Genomic DNA, 16,459 nt, shown 5'->3' with positions numbered 1-16,459 from the left:
GAAGTGACACGCTGACTCCACTCACTCCACACACTTGGAAGAGATTAGCGCGCAGGAGGTGCGTAATCTGGTTTCAGCACCACGGACAGAGACACGGATTGGCCGCGGAGGTTCCCCCCGGCCCTCCGTGAAGCCGTCACGGACACGTTAAGAACTCACTGACGATGTTTATCTGGTTACACGAAGGAAGTTAAAACTGGACAATTTCTACAATAATAACAGTTTATTGCGCGAGTGAGGAGAGAAGGCTGTGCGCTCGATCGGGAGCGCGCAAAAGACTGCGCGTTGTTCGGATCCTGGAGTCGTGAGGATGGAGATCCGGACGGACAGGTTTAAGGTCGTGGCAGCCAAGACTCTGGGGAAAATATACGGGTATGTAAAACCGACAACGGAGTACTTCCAACCATAAAGTGGTAAACGGGTTACATCCTCATAATGGAAATTTAAAAAAGCACTTTCCCCCCCGTGAAACTACCGACATCCAATTTAGAGCTGAAAAAACGTGGATTTAATTAGTATTTGTGTTATTATCCACGGGCCTGCGTGGATTAATGGCGTTAGATCATCTGGAACAACATCTGTCCGGAACAAAGGAACTCCGTCCACGTTTGATAAACACGCGGATACTGTCAAACTTAAAACGAGTCTTTCATCCATTTATTTTGATGTAGTGTGGAACCAAAAACCAGAACGTCTAAATGTCATTCCGACGCCGTTCAGCCGTTTCGGGTGAAGCTGGCGGATCAATAACTGGATTCTTTATCAGCAGGTCAAGTTACAGACTTTCTGCATCATGTGGCGGTTTAAACTGGACTTTGATGATTCAGCAGGTTCATGCCACAAAATATTATTTTTATTACCCTGTCCCTTCTAAACTCTCCCTTGTTCTGCCATTCCTCTTTTAATGGGAGGAAGAGTTTAGGTCAGGAGGAGTTTGAAAACTCATGATGGGATGTGAATCAAATTGTTACAGTATCTGGCAACCCGTTTTAAACCCACAAGTGAATAAATACACAACTAAATGAAAAAGGGAAATAAAGTTGCTCTCTCTGTTTGGAAAAGGCGCATGAGGTGGTCTGGAGTGGACAGTAGCGTCTATTCGTGCTAAATGGTGCCGTCGGGCTCCCGTCTTCCTCTCGGGATTTGATGTAGCATCTAAACGCGTAAATCCTCTCCAGAAATAGCCTCTGCCCGTCCAAGCTGTCGGCCCACGTAAATCCCCGCAGGCCGCACACCTTTGTACCCCCCCGTCTGACTTCAATCAGATCCATAAGAGGAAAAAACAAACTTTTTTTACACAACATTTGAGGAAAGAATTAATATTTGTTTTATTGCGTTTCTTGAGTTTTTAGAAATTACAATATTACATCAATCTATTTCAGTAGCTGCTTTTATTATAGTTCCTGAACAGTTCACGCTTGTTTTGGGTCCTACAGAAGTTCAGGTCCTTCTTAGTGGTGCCACAAATAGGTTTTTAGTGTTTCATGTCATCCATTCAGTTATTTGACTCTCTCTTATCCAATCAATAACTCCAAGCTGTTGTGTCAAATCTGAACCAAGCTGCTGAACTGACTGACATTTGTTCTATGAATTAAGGGATTACGTTAGAGGGAGAACCCAGGAATATTCACTTGTCAGTATAAGTCATTTGAATTTAGCCTCCCAACAAGTACTCCGGATTCAAACCCAGGATGTTTTCTCATTAAGTTAAACTGCTTCTCTTATGGCTGAAAACCTTTCCCTGTAGTGCGCAACAGAAAGAAGGTCAAATTATCTTAATGGGATTACATGAGATTTCCCTTAACTCACGGTCAGTCCCGAAAAAGTCACTGGAGCAGATAACAAATGGTGTGAAAAAAGTGTGCTGCAGGAAAAATAAAACTTGCATTTACTTCTTACTGGTGAATAAACCAACGAAGAAGGAGAGAAATGTGAATTATTTGCAGCTGTATGTGAGTCAGGAGGTGAAAATAAAGGGAGCATTGAAGAAGACGAGGAGACAGGAAGAATAAAAAGAGAGGCCCACTCAGACAAAAATAGTCCAGTCAGAGATATTAATAATTCAAACACGAGAATCATTAATACTCGATCAGCGCCAGAGTCTGTTAGAGCTGCTTATAGTGACGGAGCATGTGTGTCGTGATTATGTAGATGTTTTCAGCTGACCACTGTGATTATTTAAAGGTAACTCTCAAGTTAAAGGCTTTCTGTCACGCGGTATGTTATGTTTGCATCTTCTCCAGGATGTACATGTTGTGAAGCTGCAGTAATGGTTGCTTATACAGCCCCATTGATCTGCTGGGCTTTGATTCTCTTCCTTGTCCCTGGTGATTTGGTGAAGCTGTAACATTCTGGTTTGGGTTTGTTCCCGTATACACAGAGTTCTTTCCCACAGCAAAAACAATACATCTGGATTAGATGGAGCAGTGCGACATGTGTCACCAGTGGAATGTCCTTGATTTTGACTGTACATTATCAAAGGAAGACATGTTTTTTTTTTGTGTGTGCAATCATTCGCGATGGGGATGCGTGATGACCCACAGTTTAAATCTCTGCACTCCAATCACCAGATGGAAAAAACAGTAGTCAGTGATACATAAATAATCAAGGAAACAATAGCTTCCTGTTCTGATGTAGCACATAAGCTTAAAGATAGAGGAGTGAATGAAACATTTGCACACACAGTTTGATTGATCTGATGATGATGGCTTGTTTAACAGCACAGGAGACACCAAGTTTTTCTGATCATAGAAAACATGTTTATTCCACTGATTATGTGGATTATTATTCTTATTTTTATTCTTATATTCTTAAATACATGGTGATGCATTCAATCCAACAGGAGCTGCTCAGAAGCTTCCTGTCTCTGTATCTATTGCTGACCTTGACTGGTCAACATAAAACAACTGGCAGGAAATGGCTTATAAATGTCCATGTCTTACAATCTAAACCTTAACATTTGCATGTTTTCTTCATTACACTGTTTGGCTCATGTTCAGAAGTTTACATTAGTTTTGTTAGTATTATTCTGTTGATGAAACTTGGCACAAACTTGCGTCAGTGAGCTCCAGCAGTGGTCGGCAGCAAGACGATAGTGCTGACTGTCTCTTTCTGAAACGCATTAGAGTTTAAACCCAATGAGTTCCAAGCGCAATCATTTGCAGATTGTATTTCTCCACCCCTCCTCTCAGAGTTCTTGAGAAGAAGCAGGAAAATGGCGAGACCATTGAGTTGTCAGCAGAGGGCCGGCCAGAGACGGTGCAGGAGAAGGAGGCGCCCGTGGTGGACTGCACGTGCTTCGGCATGCCCAGGCGCTACATCATCGCCATCCTCTCTGGCATCGGCTTCTGCATCTCCTTCGGTATCCGGTGCAACCTGGGCGTGGCCATCGTCAGCATGGTCAACAGCCACACTGTGCTCAGAGACAACAAGAGGGTTGTCGTGGTAAGTCGGTGAAGAGGGAGCTTGTGAGATGTTGATGCTGCCCGATGACGTTTCATTCTGTCCACTCTTATAAAAAAATAAACGCAGACTGATATTTTCCCTCTCGTCCCAACAGAAAGCTCAGTTTGACTGGGATCCGGAAACAGTGGGAATGATCCACGGCTCCTTCTTCTGGGGTTACATCGTGACCCAAATACCAGGAGGGTTCATTTGTCAAAGGTTTGCTGCAAATAGGTATGTTGATTGTTTCCTTAAGATAATCACAAACCTCTTAAATGTGTTAAATGTTTCTTCTAATATCATTTCTTTCCTCTTCCAGAGTGTTTGGCTTTGCCATCGTGGCCACGTCGTTCCTGAACATGCTCATCCCTGCAGCGGCGCGGCTCCATTATGGCTGCGTGATCTTTGTCAGGGTGTTGCAGGGACTTGTGGAGGTGCTTCATTCTTCATTCTATAGATTCTAGCATGCATTTCTTCTCACATCATGGTGCCATTTATTCCTCACCCCACAGGGTGTTTCTTATCCGGCCTGTCACGGAATCTGGGCAAAGTGGGCGCCGCCTCTCGAAAGAAGTCGCCTGGCAACGACAGCCTTTTGTGGTGAGACACTGTGGCGCAGTGGGTGGCGCTGTCACCTCACAGCGAGAAGCTTCCGGGTTCCATTTCTATCTGTGTGGAGTTCGTATGTTCTCCTCCTGTATGTGGGTTCCCTCCGGGTTCTCCGGTTTCCTCGCACCTCCAAAAACATCCAATTTAGGTGAACTGATCACTCCACTTTGTCTGTAGATGTGAGTGTCAGTCTCTGTGTGGCACCGCGATCTACTGGCGACGTGTCCGGGGTGTACCCCGCCTGGGATAGACTCTGCACGGCGGCTGTAAATGAGATGATTGAGGTCGACTCGTCTATAAGAAAATGGATGTATTTAAATACCTGCAGCTTGTTGTCACTTTAAGAGACAAAACTTTGAATAATCAAAAAACATATTTTTGTCTGCAGCTTCATAAATCTATTCATTCTTTTTTATCTCCTGAGTTATGTAACAACTTGATTTATTAGAATATGCTTTTTTGTTGTATTTTCTTTGACAAAACAACTAAGGAACAAAAGAAATGTCAGTACCGGTATATTAAATTAATAATAGCAGCCCCAAATAAACATTCCTCCCGTTTCTTTAGGATCTTATGCTGGCGCCGTTATCGCTATGCCATTGGCTGGAATCCTGGTCCAGTACTCAGGATGGTCTTCAGTCTTCTACGTCTACGGTGAGAGAACTTTGACCTTCAGGCAGGGGAAAAAAGAAATCAAGCATATAAACGTCGCACATCGTGATCAGAAATATGAGATTATATAACTCTGAGAGACACAAAGCTCCAATTCTACTATCAAAATGTCTTCTTGGCAGCTTTTGACCTTTCCATCCATTTATGGCACATTATCATTCATCTTTTGTCTGCCTCCCTACCTTCTTCCTTCCCTCTAGGAAGTTTTGGGGTCATGTGGTATTGCTTCTGGTTCCTGGTGTCTTATGAGAGCCCAGCAGCTCATCCCACCATCACCGAGCAGGAGAGGACATATATTGAGGAAAGCATCGGCGTGTCGGCGCAGCATTCAGTGACGGTAAGTTCATCGAGGAAGTATCCCTTTTCTCCATGCCATCCTCTTATTGGTCATTATGTCCTGGTTACTTATGAAAATGTAAAAAAAGAATAGTGAAATGAGAAATTAGTTCAGGTGACCAACTGCAGATTTCCGTTCATGGAGTGAGTTAAAGTCTTTAGAATTAGCAAAATATTCCAAATGCATTTTCTGTTACAGAAATTCAACACACCGTGGAAGGCCTTCTTTACGTCCATGCCTGTCTACGCCATCATTGTGGCTAATTTCTGCAGGAGCTGGACTTTCTATCTGCTTCTCATCAGCCAGCCAGCGTACTTTGAGGAGGTGTTTGGGTTCGAGATTAGCAAGGTAAGAGAAAATAGATATGAGTAGTGTCTCTACACCTAAGACCAAAGCCTCCCTAAACAACGTAACTGTATACATTATATATACTATATTGTACTGCAGAGGAAATTCTTCTGTCTTTGTGTCCATCTCTTGTCTAGGTGGGCATAGTCTCTGCCCTTCCCCACCTGGTCATGACCATCATTGTGCCCATTGGTGGACAGATTGCTGACTATCTGCGCTCCAACCAAATCATGACCACCACTAACGTCCGGAAACTTATGAACTGTGGAGGTAAGAAAAGACCAAACATTAATGGACAAACTCACAAATGCATGAGAGGAATGTTAAACTAAACTGTAGTCACATTAGAATACACTCAGCAGCACCATTTTCAGATAGATGCAGCTCACTGGTTAATTACGGGGTATCACAATATTCAGCGAGAACTCACGAGAAAACTTTATTGAAGGGGAAATGACGAGTCGCTGACAAACAGAGGCTCCGCCGGCTCTTTTTGAGCTGCAGACAGAAATCAATACCGAAGTGAAGTGAAGAAGCGCGCAGCGTAAACATATATCGCTGTGTGGGAAGCGGTCGGTCCCGGAGCAACATCAGGGGACTGTCCAGTCGATTGCAATACGAGAAGAGAAGGGCGTACAGAACAAAATGTCCTCGGCTGCCTTGCATTATGGCTCAATGCTTTCCATGCCCTCTGAGCTGTTCCTTTCCTTTAACACTCCGGCTCAGGGTTTGGAATGGAGGCAACCCTGCTGCTGGTGGTGGGCTTCTCTCATACCAAAGGTGTTGCCATTTCTTTCCTGGTCCTCGCTGTGGGCTTCTCTGGATTTGCCATTTCAGGTAAAACCACGTTTTGTTTTTAAGTGATGTTTGAGTTTGCATTTTTGTTTCATTACCAAAATATAAGTGTACTTTTTTTTTTCCACCAAAAGACTTACTTGTGTAAACATTGAAGTAAATGTTTAAAACCATTTGCAAGGCTTGCACGCTAATGCTCTTATCTCTTCTCATAAGGTTTTAATGTTAACCACCTTGACATCGCGCCACGCTATGCCAGTATCCTCATGGGTATCTCCAATGGTGTGGGCACTTTGTCTGGTATGGTTTGCCCACTCATAGTGGGCGCCATGACAAAGAATAAGGTAAAAACGATATATATAATTTCTGTGATTTCCATTGTAGTCTGGATTACACGTGCGTTGTGTGGCCTCATTATACAAATAAATGGTGCTCCACCAACCGTGAAAATGATTTGTCATTCAAAACGACAGCGCTGGTGTCAAAACAGTGACCAGAAATCAGCACATAGAGGCATAAGACAATTAGAATCAACACAGTGGTGTTAAAGTCTTACTCGAGTAAAGAGATCCAGAGGGGAAATGCTTTTGGAGACCCCAAAACAATGTGCAAGCTTTGGTTGATTTACTTTTTGTATGTCTTTATAACGCAATTTAAAATGAACTAACCTCTCTCCCTCTTTTGTTCCCCCTCTCACCATCCTTTGATAGTCTCGTGAGGAGTGGCAGGGCGTTTTTCTCATCGCCTCGCTCGTTCATTATGGAGGCGTTATATTCTATGGTGTGTATACGCCCTGTTCAATTTCTGCGTTCAACAGCTGTAAAATGTGAACACCTCTGTATCTGATGGGAAACGCTCTGCCTCTGTGGTGCAGGCATCTTTGCATCAGGAGAGAAGCAAGCCTGGGCCGAGCCGGAGCAGCTGAGCGATGAGAAATGTGGCATCTTGGATGAAGATGAGCTCGCAAATGAGACGGAGGAGCTGTATCGCACGAGTGGCGGAGCGGGCTACGGAGCCATGAGCCAGGAAGCGGATCCCAATGGTGGTGGAGTCCGTGGCGGAGGGGGCTGGGAAACAGACTGGGACAAAACTGAGGAGTACGTCCAACCAGCTGGAACTAATAATTACCTTTATGGAGTGGAAGGGGAGCAGGAATGCTCGTAAACCTGCAGCACCCCCTGCACAGAGCCTTCAGTGAGGCAGACACAGAACATCAACAGGGTGAAGCGTCACATGGTGGAATCATGAAGGCGTGGATTTCAAAGGCAACGACGGTGGAGACGATTTTCAGCAAGTCTGACTGTCATCATAACTGAACTGAATTCAGAGAGACTCCACAATGAAGGCGAAGACTTTAGTCAAATAAAAATGTGTGTGTTTTTTTTTTTTTGCGTGATTGCAACTGTGTACCTTGTGAGACAGTAGTGTTAGGACTCATCCGCCTCTCAGAGGAGGGCTGCGTTTTATTTGTTGTGCATTCACTTTAGAAGTTTCTATATCACCTGACAGGATTTGGATTTTATTTGTATGCCTCTCAGATTTGAAACGTTCGAGAGGGTGCACATCAAGCAAAAGCACATTTCCACCATTAGATAACCAAAGACGAAGCTGCAAGGTTTCTACATAAAGTTTTTTTTTTTAAGTCTCTTCAAAAAGCTACAGTTATTATGCACACATTTACCAAAAAGCATGCTACATGTGCCAACACAGCATTCATTGCTGTGGTTTCCTCTTCTATTGAGAAAGTAATTGAAGACCTGCAGAAATGACAGTGGGCAGTCTAATTAACCCTTTCTATCATTTGTAGCTGGAGCATTTTAATACCCATGGGCATAAATGCTTAAAGGACAAGGTTGAGCATCGCCTGCCTGCTGACCGGCTGAGGACTAGAGTGACCTCGATTAAAACCTGAAGGAATGTCAGTTTTCAGTCTCATATCAGCACTACTTTTATCTTCTGCTCTCTAAACAGGTTTTCTCCGGGGTCCGAGATGATCCGAGTTCAAAGGTGAATCTTCAGTTGCTTTACTTTGTAGAGATCCAAATGTGAGATATGTTGAACAATTACCAAAGTAAATACCATGTGAAAATAAAAAGGTGACTGATGAACAACAATGGTGTTTCATTGAGCCACAAACAATTGATGGTGTCTTTTTTTTTTTTTTTGATTTCCTTTAAATGAATAATAAAAATGGTTGATTGTGGAATCACCTTGGCTGATCAAATCAAATCACACTTTATTGTCATATTGCTGTACATGATACAACTATAGTGCAGGGAAGATTAAATTACGTTTCTCATTGGTATCCATAGCTCTATAAGCAACACAATGTAAATACCCCCCCACCCAAACACATCCATTCACACATCCCAAGTCTGATCTGGTCAAGACTTATTGCAGTTGAGTTGATAAATACTTGGGACCGATCTGATAGGCTTACTGGTAAATATTATTTTTTACATTACTTTCTTGCCAAACCTTTTTTTTGGGGGGGGGTTGAGCTGGAACTGTACACTTGGTCCAAAAGCAAATAATGGTTGGTGAAATATTTCACAAGGACTGTGCAGAGAAACAAACCCAATGCAAATATTGTTATTTCCCTTTTGAGACCCGTGTTTCATTTGCATGAAATGACCACCAGAGAGAAGCACTGCGTTAGTTTTCAGTGAGGAAATAACACGAACCAGGCCTCGGCGTTTCACTGGCGGCGCTTCTACGCAGCTCCATTTATAAGGTTGTAAATTTGCAAAGTAGTCTTGATCAATGATTCCAGCAAGACTATTCAGTCTAAAGCATGTCCATTCATCATGTGAGGAATGTTGAGACTAGCTAACAGGGTACTATTATGGAAAATAACTAATTCAGTCTGAAACCAGTGATTTAAGAGTAGTCAACTCCGTTTGTTTCAAATCTTCCGTTTCATAAATCAGTGAGTTCTGCTGCCGTTCTTCTTTTCTGTCTAACACTTCTTCATCTTAGCAATGAATCTACCCGAACATAAATACACACAGAAACTCAAAGTACCCCAGGTACTTTTTTACCGTATCTTTCAGAGATCCACTTTTCTCTCCTTTGGCATGAGGGGTGTTAAGATAGTTACTCAGAATAAGGACACTGGGGCAGGAAGGCAGTGGAGGCACTAATGTAGGATGAAAGTGTGGTGAATATACATCATGGAGTGGTGCACCATTAAAGGAGAGCACCCATTAGAGCTCTCATCAAGGGTTACAATGCAGGTGTTATTTCATCCTTGACTGGCTGGATGCATCAGGGCTCGTCCACTTATCAGAGTGCTTAGTTGCGTGTGCTAATGTATTTCAACTGAGCTCGCCTTCCGCTGTCCTCCGTCCTTCTCTTTGAGAGGTTAAAAGCGTGAAGTCAACACTCTGCCCACGTGAATGCAAGTAACGGACACACAATCATCACACAAGCTTACCCCATGATCATAGAAATCTGGCTTTAAGAGTGATTGATTGATCATTTATCAGATAAGTTGTTGGTTGTTTCTCTTATTGCAACTATTGTGAAGCAGAAATCAACAGGAAACTGGGGCATCAAACTTAAAGGTCCCATATTATGAAAAACTGACTTTCCCCATGTTTCTACACTGGTATGGTGATTTTGAGTCCTTATCAACCCCAAAACAGGTAAATAAACCATCCAGTCAATCCTGTGTAGTTCTGTAATCCTCATTTATGTTACGTCATGTTGTTAGAACGTGCAGCTGCGCACGTGCACGCAAGGAACTTAGTGCCGTTTTCATTTTCAGAGGCTTTTCTGACAGAGCTGTTTGAGACAGAAACGACGGACGCTGTCCTGCAGCATCTGTTTGCTATTTTGACCAAAGTATGTCACAGATATTTCCTATATGTGTCTGGGATCTGCTTTGTGAAAAAAGAGTATAATATGAGATCTTTAATACATTCTTCCACATTTGTATCTAGAAAAGCCTCCATTATAAGTAAATTGGAAAATCTGGATTTGTTTTGCATCCAGATGGGTCTCCGGATCGCTCTCATAATTTAAAACCCTATGAGGGGGGTCTCCTGGTAGCAGACCAGTTTCAATGCCAGCAGGAGACCTATGTTGCATGTCTCTCTCACCCTGCATTAGTCGCTCTCTTTCTGTCACAGAGAGGCAAAGTAGAACAGTGCAGAGTGTGTGTTCTAGTCAAACAGACCCTGGAAGTGAGAGAAAGCAGCAAGCAGCGCGTCACATCTTTATGTTAGTCGATATCCGGCCTCTTTCTTAGGCAATTCATGCACGCTGCACAAAATATTCTATAATATGTAGCTTCAGGATCTGCCATCATCCCTTTATTTGTACATAAATTGTAAATAATTATTTTGTTTGGGAAAAGTAGAAATATCTTTTCTTTATTTTATGATGAGGTTTCAGCATTAAAGACACAAGGGTCACTGTGTGTTGGCCTGACAGGGGGGGGGGGGGGGTGAGACAGGGATTGACGAGTGGATATTGAAGGAAGCTGAAAAATGGTGGATCAGGAAGAGACAAAAAGAGAGAGATGAAGGGAGTCTGAAGAGTCCGTACTCTGGAAGTAGAAGAGGAGACGAAGGAGAACGTAGAAAAAGGGGTTGGTCTTGCAGCTGAAGTAAGAGGGAGAGAGAGAGGAAAGAGAGTGAGAGAGGAAGGGGGGGATGGCTAAAGCAGGGCAGAGAGTATATGAAGGTGTGTGTGTGTGTTATTGAACAAGAGAAAGAGAGCAGTAGCTCAGGCTGGCTCACAGCGAAAGACTAGAGGCATGAAAATGTGACTTTGAAAGAAGCAAATCATCAGTCTTCTTTTTTTATATATATATATATTTATTTAAGCACCTGGATCTTTTGCATCATTTCCTAACCCAAGTAATTTTTTTACTCTGCGGATTAAATGATGAGCAACACATCCTGAGGTATTTACTTTTTTTTTCTCTTTGTGCATTTTCTCCGATGCACGTGATCTATTTATGTTACCTGAATGGGAATGATAGCTGCTTGGATCTCACAGTTACAGTGATGTGTGTGTGTGTGTGTGTGTGTGTGTTCTAAAAAGAACTCTGTAATCATTATGCTTCAGCCTAAGGAGTAGTCAGTGATACAAAACTGCCCAACTGAATTGCATCTAATAAGCTTTATTGGCTGCTCTATGTTAAGTAATAACATTTATACAGATTGTTTGCTTGTATTAAATAAGAATTATGGAGGTTAAATTACAATAACACACATTGAGGAATGCTGAAAGACATTTTCTTTTGAATGCAGTGGACAGAGATGGTGGAAAAGTTCCTTCTCTAAATGAGGCTCGTGAGCCAAATTGAATTTTACGGCCTAAACTTAATCCCTCCTGCCTCTGTTTCTTGCAGATTATTGCATGTTCATTATCACTAATAACTGCCCGGTGCCGTATTTCAAAGCCGCTTCCCGACTGTGAAAATGTAGGTTAGGACCTGTTTTATTGCGGTGATGCAAGCTCAGAAGAAAAAGAGAAAAAGAAGCCAGGCTTCGCAAAGGTTTTGGATTTCACAGTCGCTACCTGCCCACAGCATTCATGACATCAGCCTGGTGGAAAGGTGGAAACCCTCCAAGGACCATAAACAGCTACCTCAAACACACACCTCTGTATGCTCCAGCTCTGCACACCTTCATCCTACGAATACAACATGATTCACTTTGCGCATCCTCCCAAGACCTCTCCGACGTGTTGTGATGCAAAGCAAGCATTGCTGCCTTTAACAGCAGATCTTTTCTTACACATAAAAGCACCTGTGGGAATTAATTTGGAAGGAAAAAGAGACTAAAACAGGCAATTTAGAACAGAGTGGGCAGTAAGATTAATGGCTTCCCGACAAGCATGGAACAAAGCGTTAACTTTAACAATGGATCAGGACTTGGAGGGATTGATATGTAATGACAAATGAATGCAAAAAGACAAAAGACATGGAATTACACTGAATTGGACAGAAAGCTTCATGTGTCAGTACAGCGTCTCTCTGAATCAGGACATTTCCACCACCACTGCCTACTCATTTCCACTCCTCCACTCCGGTGCCGTTCTTCCCTCCATCATCTCTGCCGGAGGAGCAGAAGTCGATAAACAGGCCGATCAGAGCAGCAGAGCGGTGACAAAGGTGATTGATCCAGTAAACGGCCACTGCTGGGGAGGAACTCAGCTCGACTCAATGCAGGCTACTGCTTTATCTGGGAAGTGGTAGACATGCGAAACACACAACAAAATGTAAATCTGTCTCACGATAATATTTAGATGAATGCAGTTGTACTCCAATGCGCAATTATCAACAAACACACAATTATTGTCTTTTTTTTAATCTTCAAACACAGCAAAATATGTGCAAAAAAAAAACACGCATCAGCTTGTGTCTGACACTTCAAAGATTCTCAAGAGGAAATTCCATTTTCATGAACTTCTAATTGTCGTTTTGTGAAGCGAGTTTCGTTCTTGAGCTCATTACGCTGGAACGCGAGAGAAAAGCTGTTTCCCCTGACTCTGCAGGCTTTTCATTATGACATAGAGGGAGACCCCCCCCCCGGGGGGAACGATCTGGAGGAGTACCGTAAGCCATGAAAACAGAACAGAAGCCGGCAAACTGCAGCACATCCGCAATTATGGAGCGCTCAAATAGCTCCATTTGAACTCCATGTTAAATCGTGCACGGTCAAATGGAGCTCTATTTGAGCTATTTGGCATCTGAACATGCATGGCTGCTTTTTAGGCAGTTAGAGCTGTCTGTTAAAACTAAGCTGCATGCACCTAAGCCTTCCGTCTCCCCTTCCTCGCTTATAAAGGCTTCCAGTGTGGAATATGCAATACAGAATTACATAAATATGTAAAGTCCAGAGTTGGTGTTCATGGTGAACAAAAGCACCAATGGGAGCTGACAGCCAGGCGCCGACACGGTCCTCGATTTGTCAGCCATGTCTAACAGCAGTTATTAGCGTCCTGTTCACTTTTGTCTCTCGGCTTTACCTCAAAGTCAACAGACGTGCAAGGTAAGTGAAAGCCTGGAACCCGTGCACAGCTCTGTGTGCCACTCTGTGTCTGCGGCTTGCTTTCCTTTGGTTTTCACACCTGAGCTCTTTCTGCCAGCTCTTTGAGAATTAGACAAAATGAGGATGTCGAAAAGTGGCTTGATGCCAGGAATCCTATGGGTGTTTGTTTTTTAAAGATGTGCTTCAACCCTGCGTCTTCTTTTGTCGTTGTGGAAACTGAAGGCAACCTGCTGCACAGTAGTCTTTAATTACTTTGATTTCGTGATGCTTTCAAGCACTTAAAGGACAAAACACTGTCAAACCATGTGTAGTGGGTGAAAGGAGAATTTGTGATTAAGTAGAAAACTTTTGCTTTTGGATAGCTCATGGCTTTTTATGCATTTCAAATGATGCAGAATCTGTTTTTAAGGTTCTGGGAGTTCTGTGCAGAAAAGTGCACAGAGCACAAAAACAACGTCGGTGCTCATATATTGACAAGCTTTGTGCATTCATCTGCAAAATTTACCTCTAATTGGACACATAAAATGTTAAGATGTTAATGTTCATGTGAATGAGCGCCCTGGTGACTCATACTGTACCATCTATACTGTGCAGATGCAGGTCTAGCATGCCCTCATTGGTTCTTTACCACCGGCAGCACGAAAGAGGCCGACGGGTGGAGACCCAGTGAAAGAGAGGGATATAGAGGACAGAAGTTGGCCGCTCCACTTTCACAGGACATAAAAGTGGGACAATCTGTTCCTTGGATGATCTCCAATTCTACTTTCTGGGGACCCATACACTGAAAATATATCTAGACACATGCTCTGTCCTACATAGGGAGAGTAGGTGTCTGAGAGATCGAGATAAAGAGAAACGTTGACAATATGAGGAAATGGAAACGTGACATGAGACGACAGGGATGTTCACCTGTTCCAAAGACGGGACAGTCAAACAGATTATAAAGGCATGTATTGACAGATATATTTTATTTCACAGAAGGTAATTATCATTAAAAAGGTGGTCAAATATTGATGCCACATTAAAGTCCCAGAGATTTACTGCTTTGTAATATAATTTGCATCACACTTTCTCCGCAACCTCTTCATCCATCTTTGCTTTCCAGGTGCACGAGGAACTCATCCATCGTTGTCATCGTCATCGTGATAAATCAGCTCCTGATTCTTCATCTGTCATTCTATTTCCTCACCGTCTCAGCCAGATCTATCTAAATCCTCCATTTGTGTCTCCACATGATTCCTAATCATCAGAAGCCATGCTGGGGAATTGGCTTCCCAGGAGAAGACTGACTTGGCCACTTCTAAAATCTTCAGATGTCCCTATTTTCCAGATTCCCCCCCCCCCCCCAGGTTTTATTTATTTTTTGCTTTGCAGGGCACTCAAAATTTTTCTATTTCTAGTTTGAGTTGATCATTTTGAATACTGACATGAACTCTGGAGTCTTTGGGCTGTCTGTGTCCCCCTGATTTCAGAATATAACATCAAATTGCTAAAAATGATCATATTAGATTTCATGTTGAGTATCAAGATATTAGAAGAGCAGGATGGAACATTTTTATTTCCTGCCTCCGAGATGATGCAGAGACTGAATTCCCCTCGGCCACCAACATTATCCCAAGAGGTGGAATTATTTCGACTCTAGTAGAGATGATGGCTGGCACTGGACATGAGAGCCCAGCAGGAAACGGACCAAGTATGAGCTTTTCTTTGTGACAGCGTGTAGAAGGCTATAGAAAGTTATAGAACCTTTCTGACGTATTGCTCCACCCGCTCTCATCCCTGCATCCTCCCATTTTCAATACAGTTCCATTCTGCTTCATGCAAACTGCAACTTTCCTCACCTTTCTCTTTCAACGTATTCCTCTTTTCTGTTTACTTTCCCATTATTAAGCTCCTTATTTTCCAGGCCTGTCCTTTCAGTTCCATATCTGGCATCGACTCAACGCTGCTCAATACTTGATGAGTCCCCATGAATCGGCTTCCTTGCTCCTGAATGATGGTGTTAATCAGCCAAATACAGCGTTAACATGCCATTCATTGTCAGTTTCTGATTAAAAGGTTTTTCAGGCCTGTAACAATGGCTAGAAGGGGGTCAGATTGAGTGCTGTTTCTCACAGCTACTGTTCAGCGTGTACTTTGTGGCCATTAGTAAATGAACTGCTGAGCTCTCATAAAGCTGATGGATGGATGGATGTCTGGATCCATGTTGAAGTGGTCCATCCTGTCACTCTCAGGGTGTCTGCATGGGGGGGAATTGGCTCCCCTGCCTCGTCCCTCTTCCTCCCAGAAATGTTCCACCAACAGACTTCCCCTTGTGACAGGAGCAGAACAGGCTTGGAGGTTTTTTTTTCTTTTTTCTCATAAATCTGGTCACTCTTTCAGACACTGTTAACTTTATAATTATGTTTGTGGCATTCAAAGGCTGCAGAAACTGTCAGCAGATATAATCATGCACAACTGCAAGGCATGGTTCCTTTGTAGAGATCAGTGTCTCATATTTTACCTCTTATATCTGATTAATAACATTTCCCTGAAATTCTTTCCACAGCTTGTAATCATTCCCAGAGCCTAAACGTGAGACTAAACTTAACCGGATGCTTCCAGGATCCTCCATATTAGATCTTTTTTTCCCCCTCACACTGTGAGGATATTGCATCAGAGAAAATTAGGGCAATGTGTGCAAACAAGCTGATATACATATTTACAAACATATTTTCAGTCACCTAACCCTTTATTTATTTTTTCTTTGGCGACACTTAGAGGTGATGCTGGGAAACTGATATATTAAACAAAGTTAGTCCCGTGTTGCGCATGCGCGCCCCCAAATACTATCCCGTCTTCACAGCATCACTACTAGTCAGTGGTTAAAGTTAGTGACTTCCTGTTTATCGCTGGTTAAAGTACAGCTTCAGATCTTTCTAACAAGCCGCTGATTGTCTCTGTGTGTAAAGAACTCATGTTAATAACTCCGTGCGTAAAGTGTGGAATATCTTAATCAGCCTCACGCACGCTCTCCCTCACTCCTCTCTCTCTTACTGCTTATACCGGAGGACAGCGAACCAAACCGTGTATTTTTGCGCGCCTCCACTTCAGCTACAAACGTGCATGATTTGCGTATGTAAATAGGGGGCGTGGACAGGGCGGGCTTGGTCACTCCAACAGGTGCGCTCGATTCCACGTTGATTGGGACGCATGAAGGAAATGCGCTTGGATCCATGCGGACGCACGGTTTCATTCCCCTGATGAT

General features: G+C 43.0%; 1 protein-coding gene across 1 annotated transcript; it reads left to right on the top strand.

Annotated features, from left to right (window-relative positions):
- The first annotated feature begins 310 nt into the window (after positions 1-310).
- Positions 311-8,340, top strand: LOC137909854 (vesicular glutamate transporter 1-like). Its single transcript, XM_068754286.1, has 13 exons — positions 311-372; positions 3,192-3,444; positions 3,560-3,678; positions 3,764-3,878; positions 3,957-4,044; positions 4,621-4,707; positions 4,926-5,062; positions 5,261-5,410; positions 5,548-5,680; positions 6,137-6,247; positions 6,422-6,549; positions 6,916-6,985; positions 7,080-8,340. Exons 1-13 carry the CDS (start codon positions 311-313, stop codon positions 7,367-7,369), a joined length of 1,743 nt encoding a protein of 580 aa, XP_068610387.1. The 3' UTR covers positions 7,370-8,340.
- The last annotated feature ends 8,119 nt before the right edge of the window (positions 8,341-16,459 follow it).

Source organism: Brachionichthys hirsutus, chromosome 21 (assembly GCF_040956055.1).
Source record: "Brachionichthys hirsutus isolate HB-005 chromosome 21, CSIRO-AGI_Bhir_v1, whole genome shotgun sequence".
Taxonomy (NCBI): Eukaryota; Metazoa; Chordata; class Actinopteri; order Lophiiformes; family Brachionichthyidae; genus Brachionichthys; species Brachionichthys hirsutus.
This window is presented reverse-complemented; position numbering and strand designations above follow the sequence as displayed.